Source organism: Heterocephalus glaber, unplaced genomic scaffold (assembly GCF_053883595.1).
Source record: "Heterocephalus glaber isolate CG9 unplaced genomic scaffold, H.glaber_assembly_v1.0 deba00001175, whole genome shotgun sequence".
NCBI lineage: Eukaryota > Metazoa > Chordata > Mammalia > Rodentia > Bathyergidae > Heterocephalus > Heterocephalus glaber.
Genome location: NW_028258207.1, coordinates 2,024,153 through 2,033,835, shown reverse-complemented (window position 1 = coordinate 2,033,835; position 9,683 = coordinate 2,024,153). Strand labels below are relative to the sequence as shown.

Here is a 9,683-nt window from a genome sequence, read left to right as displayed (position 1 = left end):
TTGCTGTAAAAGCATTGCCATTCACGCCCCCTGAAAATACTCCACCTTGGTTTGAACACACTTACCCCATCCATTCTTGCTACTTTCTGAAGCAGCTCTGGAAGTCCTCTTTCATGAACTTCTTTAGTCTGCATTGTCGTGGCTGCCTCGGTGTTCTGAATTGATTGAAAATGTTTACCTTTTATGGTCATTTTAACTTTGGGGAAGAGCCAGAAGTGGAGTGAGGATACAATGTAGTGTCTCTTGAGCCTGCTTTTCCTTTGGGACTCAGCAGCAGTGTTGAGCACACTTTTGATCACACATTTTAAAGACACAAAAGAGAATTGAAAGGGCCAGGGATTTAGCTCAGTGGCGCCAAGCCTGCCTTGCAAGCGCAAGGTCCTGAGTTTGATCCCCAGTACTGAGGGGAAAAAAACCCAGAAACTTCCAGAGCTGCTTCAGAAAGTGGCAAGAATGACAGGATGCTTTTGAAGTGAATCAATAGCAGTGTTTTACTGTAGTACATTTTAAAAATTTAAATACCATATATTTTTATCACACTGTATGTAAAACTGGAAAAGGTGGGTTATGTGGAGATTCTGTGTTTTAATACTTTGAGAAAGTACTCCAGAATGGCTACATGTACCATTTTACATTCCTGGCAGCAGTGTGGTGGTTCCAGTTTCTCCACATCCCCTTCAACACTTGTTGCTAATAACCTGTCTGCTGGGTACCCAAGGATTTTCTTTCAACTTTGGGAGAGCCATTACTTTATACAGGGAGTAGGAGGGGCAGGGGAGGGGAGATCTTGTGGTTAAGAGCATGGGCTCTGATTTATGTGGCTGTCTTAAATTACTTTCTGGTAGCTGACACAAAACACCTAATGCCCAGAAGTTAAAGGAGGAAAGGTGTATTCAGCTCACAGTTTGTAGAGGTTTTAGTCCATAAAGACTCCAGTTACTAGATTAGGGCTCACCCTAATTTAGGATGACCTCATTTTACATGTGCAAACTGGGCAGCCTGGTACACACCCATAATCCCAGCACTTTGGGAGGCTGAGGTAGGAAGACCACAAGTTCAAACCCAGCAATTCAGTGGGCTGGCTGAGATCTTGTCTAAAAAAATACTGAAAAAGGCCAGGGATGTAGGTCAGTGCAAGCCCTTGATTCCATCCCCAGTACAAAAAAACCAAAAAAACCCCCCAAATTACATATGCAAATATTTCTGAAGTCACATTCAGACACTACATAGGATGGGGGCACAATTCAGCTAATACATGTACTAAATTTACCTCATGATTTTTAAGTTTACAGAAAGTTATACCATAGATTTTAGATTTAAATACCTTATTCAGAATAATCGGGTTAGGGGTGTGGAAGCAGACAGAGTAGGGTCTTAATCCCAGTGGCACCCAAGCCGCCAGTGGGTTGACCTTGTGAGCCTTCACACTGGAGGGAGCAATAAGGAAGGCAGGTTGAGTGGAGCTGCTGCCTCCTAAAGACTCTGAAGTAGGGGCTGGGGATTTAGCTCAGTGGTTCCGCTGCCTGCTTCGAAAGCACAAGGTCCTGAGTTCAATCCTCAGTACCGGGGAAAAAAAAAAAAAGACTCTGAAGTAGGTGGCTCCATGTCGTTTTCAAGGCTTTTCTAGTCTCTTGACCCTCATCTGAAGGCCAGGGAACCTGAAACCACGGAGGTGCCCTGGCAGAGCAGGGTAGACACGCAGATCTGCCCTCTGCACTGGGCTGGGGAATTTCAGTCACAAGTCCTCTCAAGACTTCATTTGTTGGGGGAAGAGGGTGACAAATTCACCTAGGAAAAATCGTCTAATTTTCTCTGAAGATGAGACTGAAACTTGCCTTTGTGAACAATGATTCCAGTGACAAACGCCCCTAGCACATATCCCAGGCTGCAAGAACTTATTTTTCCTTTTTCAGTATTTTTCGTGGTATTGTTATACTGCCCTATAGGTATTGCGCTTGCCACTGGAGCGCCCTCGTGGTATTGTTACAGCGTAGTTCAAAGAATTGCACTAGACAAGCCAAAAACGTTGCCAAAAGTTTATTTGAAAAGTGCAGGGTAAATGAGTATAGGAGAAACCAGTTCTGCAGAGCGAAATTGGGCTGAACAGAGAGAAAAGGTAAAAACTAAAAAGTGCACTGGAGCGGGGGCTGGTACACACTTCCTCGGAGAAAGGCTTCGCAGGCTACCTGAGGAACTCACCCAGGATTGCGGCTTCTATGCTGTCCACATCTGGTGGGAGCTCCTGTCCTCGAGTTGCCCTGGGGTCTTGTCCCTGCCAGCTATCTCCTGAATCAGTATAAAGGTCAGAAATGAATGCGCCAGTGAACTTTCTTCAGCTGGCTTTGAACATGCTGCCCACTGCCCTGCACTGTTTGAATTTACAACCAACCCGTGTTCCTCATTAAAAAAATACTAAAAGAGGCTGGAGATTTAGCTCAGTGGCACAGCGCCTGCCTCCAAAGTGCAAGGTCCCGAGTTCGATACCCGGTACCCCCACAAAAAACAACTAAAAAACCATCCTCCAAAAGCCACCCACTCTTAGATGAGTGGTTCTCAGCTTGGCTGCACATTAATTAGGATTATGTGGGAGCTATTTGTAAAAACTTTCATTTGGGGCACGGCCTGTTAAAGAAGTCCAAGCAATTCTTAAGGCAGCCAAGGTTGACATACCACTACTGTGTAGTTATTAATAATCCGGTTACTTACTTAGCTTTTAATACTGAGCTCCAAAACTTTTTCATAATGGCCCTCATTCTGTAATTTTTTGCATCATAAAATCTTAATTATTTTTAAATAGCTGTTACTGTACTGGGCAGAATAGATTTTTATTAACATCCTACTGGCGGATATTGCAATCTTTTTCATTGTAAAAAAATTTTTTATATTATCTGTAGGCTTTTTTATTTTCAGAAAAACTTTCTGTAGGAAAGCATTAAAAATACGAATTTCGGGCCGGGGATTTAGCTCAGTGGTTCCGCCGCTTGCCTCGAAAGCACAAGGACATGAGTTCGATCCCCGGTACCAAAAAAAAAAAAAAAAAAAAATCAATTTCGTGTCCCAAGCCGTTCTCCAAATAACGAAAGCCAGCGCTCCGGGTTAACATTCAGGCTGGGGCCGGGGATTTAGCTCAGTGGTTCCACCACCTGCCTCGCAAGCTAAGGACCGGAGTTCAATCCCTGGTACCGAAAGAAACAAAACAAAACAAAAAATTCAGGCTGGCCGGCTGCACACCAGGCAGCGCTCAGTGCAGGGACAGCGGCGGCATTGCTCTAGGGGCTGCCCAGGTGCTGGAGACTGAATCCAGCGCCTCAGGCGATGGGGTGGGGGGGCCGCCGACAGATCTACCAGCGAGATTGGGCCGCAGCCCCCACGCGAAGTCAGCGAGGCAGCCGACTAAGCAGCCCCGCCCCGGTATGCGCCTGGGCCCGCCCTCCGGAGAGGAAGCCCCGCCTCGGAACGCACTCTGGCCACGCCCTTCTTCCGCCCAGATTGCTCTATCATTGGCCAGAGGTGGACTATATAATGACATCATTTCCGACGGCCTGGCCTTTCCGCGCTACCCAGGCTGGGGTCCATACGGCGTTGTTCGTGGTGAGTCGTCTGTGGGCCTCCCAGCGCCGCCTAAGGCCGCCGGGAAGGAAGAGCTTCCTGGGCGAAAGGGACGCGAAGTCGGGAACCACGCCGAGCGGGCCGGGAGCGCTCTTGGGCGCGGCGCGTTTTGCCAGCGGCCGGCACGGGGCCGGGCACGGACAGGCGCGGTGGAGCGGGCAGACCTCGCACCCGTGAGCCACGCTGCTGACGGTCGGGCCGGGGCACTCGTTTTCACCGGCTTCCTGACTGAGGCTTAGTTTACGAGCGAGGCAGTTCTAGGGGAAGGGCCTGAGTTAAGGTTGCGTGATCGGCCGTATTGATGGGAACTGAAACAAGAACGAAGAGTGAACTAGGACTTTGCCCCAAGGATGAATTTCAAGGAGTATGGGATGCAGCACCCTCGCTGCCAAAAGGGAGTTGCAGCCACTCCGTATTAAGCGCCTGCAAATTAACCAGTTTTCTGCTAAAATCCGTTTCCAGAAACCTTGTTGAAGAACCGGGTCAGAGAGCCTGAGTTCCAGGTGGTCATTTTAAATACACATAGCCACGTGTGACAGGTGGCCACTAAAGGACTCAACAGCATATTCTGCTTGTGTATGATGATTATCTGGATTGAGGGGTCATGTGACCACCCACTCAGGACCCCACCTCAAAACCCAGGGAGCTGTTCTTCCAGTAAAACTCCCCTAATCACCTCCTGTGGTTCGTAACTGTTCCTTCTTTTGTGGAACCACGAGTTTGCTACATGTGGCATGGAGTAATTCTGAAATACCTGCTTACAGTCTTTTAGAAGTATCTGAAACCTGTTGACTTTGTATGTCCCCAAATGCGATGCTGTCTTCACGTTTAATTTATCTCGGCTTTTCCACAACTTTTCCTTCACTCGTATGTACCTTGAAAAGTATTAAGCACCTGGGCATGGTGGCCCATGCCTGTAATAGCATTTGGGAAGCAGAGGTAGGATTGCTTCGAGTTGAAGGCCAGCCTGGACTACGAATTGAGACCCTGTCAAAAACTTCTCCCTCAGTATGAAATTCAAATTGCTGCTTTCTGGTTTATTACCTGATTGTTCTGCAGTCCATAAAACTTTCCTTTGCAAGGTTTGCTGCATTTGTAGTGTGTGGCATACATGTGGGAGTGTTCTGTTGCCCTCCTCATACTCCAAGCTCAGTGCCTCACATAGAAGGTGAAGGACTATTTTTTTTTTTCAGATTCCCATCGTAACTTACAGGGAAACTTTCACAATGTCCGGAGCCCTTGATGTCCTGCAAATGAAGGAGGAGGACGTCCTCAAATTCCTCGCTGCAGGAACCCACTTAGGTGGCACCAACCTGGATTTCCAGATGGAACAGTACATCTACAAAAGGAAGAGCGATGGTCAGTTACTACTTTGACTTTTGGTATTTTAGCTGTAAGTGCAAGTTGTGGTTGTGCCATGTGGATGAGCAGTACTGTTGATTGTGGTTGGGAGGGAAGTTTCTGCGTTCTGGTGGAAGAGTCTGGCAGAATTGCTGGGTTGTGGGGCTTGGGTTGGGTGGTGAGAAGGTCTGAAGACAAGCTCATGTAGGGCTCCGTTTCGTAGGTGTTTCTACAGGGTATCGGACTGAATTCTGAGGAAGCTAGGACAAGGAGCAGGAAAAAGCGTTGGTTTCAGGGAGTTACAGGAGAAGCTGGCTGTGCTGAGGATGTGGGCGCATTAAGTTGACAAGTCACTTTCTCAGCCTGATAGGGACAGTGACAGGAGGCCGAATGGTTAGTGCAGAGGGAGAAAGGAGAATACCGGCTTCGCCAGCTGAGTGAGGTTGCACATTATTAAAGCCCAGGTGGAGGCCAGTCTTGGCCAGTGAGCTTCTGGGTGTCGGAAGTGTGCTATATTAATGGCAGGACTTGCGCTAACACCAGTAGAGCCTGCCTCTGACTGGAGTTTGATAGTACTTGCTGCCACATACGCAGCTTATAGAAGAATGTCTGTCTGCACTGCCTTTAAAAAAAATCCATGTAGCTGGGTAGTGTATGCTTGGCATACATGAGGCCCTGGGTTCAGTCCCCAATACCTAAACGTGTCAGTTCTCACCTAGGAATCTACATCATAAATCTGAAGCGCACCTGGGAAAAACTTCTGCTGGCAGCACGAGCCATAGTCGCCATTGAAAACCCTGCTGATGTCAGCGTCATATCCTCTAGGAACACTGGCCAGGTTTGTGAACCCATGCTTGTTTTTATACAAGTAAAGCTTATTATTTCATTTCAGAAAAGTTTTTGTAGGCTAGGGCACTAGGCCTTGTCTCTAAATCTTTTAAGGATCTTTGGTAACTTGAAAAATATCTTGATTTTTTTTTTTTTTTTAATGATTAGTGAGATCAAACTTTTTTGTCCTTTTTGCTCCAGCTCTGTTTTGAGGGGTATTTTCTCTGTTGACAAAACTTAGATTTATTTTATTTTATTTTTTTTTTGTACCAGGGATTGAACTCAGGACCTTGTGCTTGTGAGGCAACCAGCAGCACCACTGAGCTAAATCCCCAGTGCTTATTTCTTTAACTCACTTACATACAGATTGACTTAATGAGTGTTCTGGAATGATTTCTTTCATCCCGATTTTTAGCAAATTTAAAAGTTATACAGCAGCATCATAGTTTTCAGCATTGATGATAACACAGGTTCCTCTGAGTGGTTTTTAATGTTTTTCTTTTCTTTTGGTAACAGGACCTTGCACTTAAGGCAGGTGCGGTGCCACTGAGCTAAATCCCCGGCTTTGTTTTTTGTTTTCTGTTAGGGGGGGGGGGTCACACTCGGGACTTAGCGCTTGCGAGGTAGGCAGCAGAACCACGGAACTAAATCCCTGGCCCTTTAATTTGTTTTTTGAGACAGAGTCTCATGTTTTCCCCAGATTGGCCTGGAACTCAAGAACAGCCCTTCCTCAGCCCTCCTGAGTGCTGGGATTACAGATGTGTACCATCGCACGTGGCCCCGAGAGCATTTTATATGCAGATTGTGACTAGACTCCTGTAGTTTGGTGTGTGATAGAAGAAAGTTTTTAATTATTGTTGTAGAATGAACTGAGTGACTACTTGTTTGCCTCAGTGAAAATTAACAGCTTACCGAGGTTGGACCGGGCAGGATTGTGTAGGTACTTGGACATTGGCAGAGAAATCTCTAGGGAGAGGGAAAGGGGAGGGCACAGAAAGATAACAGCAGCTCTGATTAAATTTGACCAGAGACCAAAAATAGTTTGATAGCCAGCACTGTTCTGTTACATATATGCATTTCTTTTGAGCTTATAACTTGCCAAAGTCACTGAGAAAATAACCTTCTTGGTACTTAAAGCCAAGCATTGTGGTGGACACCTATAATCCTGGTACTCTGGGAGGATGAAGCAGGAGGATTACAAGTAGAAGAAAAGGGAGCCAATAAGCCAGACACCCGAGGGGAAGTGAGGGTGGGGAGAACATTTCAGCAGGCAGAAGGCAGTTGGTGTGGCACAAGTACTTTCCAGTTAACCTAGAAGCCAGAACGATTAGTGGGTTTGGGTTTTGGTTTCTTTTTTTCCAGTGCTGAGGATTAAAGCCAAGGCCTTGTGTATGCTGGCAAGCGCTGAGCTATATCCCAGCTCCTGATGCTTGAAATGTTAATGTGAGGCTTTCATTTGTGAAGAAAGGGTGTGAGCAGCCCTGGATAGGCTGTGTTGGGTATTAGAGAACTGGTGTTAGCACACAGTGTTCCTATGCACCACCCTACAGTGCTTCTCATTCTTCGTTTCCTGTTCCAAAGCGGGCTGTGCTGAAGTTTGCAGCTGCCACTGGAGCTACTCCTATCGCTGGCCGCTTCACTCCCGGGACCTTCACTAACCAGATCCAGGCAGCCTTCCGAGAGCCACGTCTTCTGGTGGTGACGGATCCCAGGGCTGACCACCAGCCCCTCACGGAGGCGTCTTACGTCAATCTGCCGACCATTGCTCTGTGTAACACAGATTCTCCTCTGCGCTATGTGGACATTGCCATCCCGTGCAACAACAAGGTAATAATTTCAGGCTCTAGTTTGCACATGTGTGCTCTGGGAAAAAGAACGAGATGTTCCTGTGCACATTGTAGAGCTTGGAGTTGAGGCCACTCGCTGGCCCATGGACTCCCAAGTGTAGGTAGTGTGCTACATGAGGGGCAAGATTTTCGCTAACACTTCACTCTGGCCCAATGGGTGGAGCTTGATAGTAATCCTTGCTACAAGTATAGTGTTCATGTGGAGCAGCTTCAAGGAGAGATAGAATATGTGAAAGATGGCCCTGTTGGTTCTCAGACAACAGTGGAATTCGGAAAAGGTAGGTTGTGCGTGGTTCAAATTGGTCTGCTTGTTAACTGGTCTTAAAACTCAGGTGCAAATTGGAATTTACCAAGTAAGTTTGTGTTGCTTCATGACATCGTGCAGGGGCACTTTTCTCCCATCACACTGCTACCAAGGATTTCACGTGAGGCTCGTGGGCTGCCCTCCTGACACCAGAGGTTTTGTGTTTTTCTAGTCCCCATGATTCCCACGTGCAATCAAGGTTGAGATCCTTTGATTAATAAAGTAATGTTCTTTGGTAGAATCATTTTTAAACTTACATAGGGCTTCATTTGGTGCCAAGGGACTTAGTGTGGGGTCGGTGAGCGGTCAGGGCCGTTTGGGTTTCGGGTCCTTGGGTAATAACGCGGCACTCTTCACAGGGGGCTCACTCAGTGGGGCTGATGTGGTGGATGCTGGCCCGGGAAGTGCTGCGCATGCGTGGCACCATCTCCCGCGAACACCCGTGGGAGGTCATGCCTGATCTGTACTTCTACAGGGATCCTGAAGAGGTAATGCTTCCTGCACAAAAGGCTATGCACAACATAGCCAAGTGGGGCACCTTGGCCTGTGCTTGCTGGAAGTGAAATTGCCAGTCCCTGTAACTTCTCTTTTTAACTGTCAAGATCGAAAAAGAAGAGCAGGCTGCTGCTGAAAAGGCTGTGACCAAGGAGGAATTCCAGGGCGAATGGACCGCACCGGCTCCGGAGTTCGCTGCTGCTCAGCCTGAGGTTGCAGACTGGTCTGAGGGTGTGCAGGTGCCCTCTGTGCCCATTCAGCAGTTCCCCACGGGTAGGTTTAGGTGGCAAGACCAAGGGCTCCCCTGAGGGTTTGGCCCTCACTGCTGATGCGGGATGCTTCATAGGTGGCTGCTGGGATGGGGCAGTAGTGCTTTGGGGACAGTGCTGACGTCTTTTTGGTCTTGTCTTAACAGAAGACTGGAGTGCTCAACCAGCCACGGAAGACTGGTCTGCAGCCCCCACTGCTCAGGCCACCGAGTGGGTAGGAACCACCACTGAGTGGTCTTGAGCCGTTTGTTCTGCAGACACTTACGCAAAGTGGAAACGAGGTTGATGGAAAATAAAACCCAAGTTTCCAAAAGTTGTCTGTCTCAATTTTTCCAGTTCAGAATGGCTGGAATTTCTTTACATTGGCCACTGGATGGATAAAACCCAATGGTTTTCTTAATTCTCTTTTCCCCTTAGGGTGTATTTTGGTTAGGAATAATTTGGGTTAATTTTCTTTAAATGATAAGTGGGAGTATGGGGAGAAGGCCGGAGTATTCTTCCCTGAAGGCAGTGTGTTCGGTCCTACTTGGCCTTGTGGGCTGTCCTGTAGGCTGTCTTTGAATCTCTAATCCTGCATTCCAGGAGGTTTGGGCACGTGGCTCCCAAACTCCCTTTCCTCTTTGTCACCATCTCATGCAGACCTCTGGCCAGTGCCCCCGCGTACCCTCCTTTCGGTTTTATTCATGGGTTTGGAAAAGTGGGACAGCGAGGGAGGAAGGATATTGGGCTTCGTGGAGAGGCTTTGGGACATGGCAGCTGTTCAAATAGTATACAGAGGACCCTTAGGACTGCAAGAAAGAGCAAGAGAAATTAGTCTAATAGCAGCAAGAATCAAATGTGAAGGTTGAGACCAGAGAACCGCTTTTGAGATTCAACCAGTAGATGACAAATGTTAGGCTCCTTCAATGGGTTTTATAAGGTGTGACTATTAAATGGGAAGACTTGCTGACCACGCTGACCAGTGCACAGGTTGGAGCAGCAAGCTCTGGA

General features: G+C 47.5%; 1 protein-coding gene and 2 non-coding genes across 3 annotated transcripts; all 3 read left to right on the top strand.

Annotated features, from left to right (window-relative positions):
- The first annotated feature begins 3,492 nt into the window (after positions 1–3,492).
- On the top strand, positions 3,493–9,006 carry Rpsa (ribosomal protein SA). Its single transcript, XM_004835125.3, has 7 exons — positions 3,493–3,591; positions 4,803–4,968; positions 5,670–5,788; positions 7,360–7,605; positions 8,289–8,417; positions 8,532–8,697; positions 8,840–9,006. Exons 1-7 carry the CDS (start codon positions 3,523–3,525, stop codon positions 8,932–8,934), a joined length of 990 nt encoding a protein of 329 aa, XP_004835182.2. The 5' UTR covers positions 3,493–3,522; the 3' UTR covers positions 8,935–9,006.
- On the top strand, positions 5,393–5,540 carry LOC147828253 (small nucleolar RNA SNORA62/SNORA6 family). The gene has a single exon (XR_015451107.1). It is a non-coding gene; the product is annotated as a small nucleolar RNA SNORA62/SNORA6 family (small nucleolar RNA).
- Positions 7,666–7,813, top strand: LOC147828252 (small nucleolar RNA SNORA62/SNORA6 family). The gene has a single exon (XR_015451108.1). It is a non-coding gene; the product is annotated as a small nucleolar RNA SNORA62/SNORA6 family (small nucleolar RNA).
- Positions 9,007–9,683: the final 677 nt, after the last annotated feature.

Bases quoted from the DNA above. Each gene is read 5' to 3' on its own strand.
- Rpsa (XM_004835125.3), top strand. From the start codon at position 3,523: ATGACATCATTTCCGACGGCCTGGCCTTTCCGCGCTACCCAGGCTGGG. The intron at 5,789-7,359 runs GTTTGTGAACCC...CCTGTTCCAAAG, and splicing joins CCTCTAGGAACACTGGCCAG to CGGGCTGTGCTGAAGTTTGC. The intron at 8,698-8,839 runs GTAGGTTTAGGT...TTGTCTTAACAG, and splicing joins CATTCAGCAGTTCCCCACGG to AAGACTGGAGTGCTCAACCA.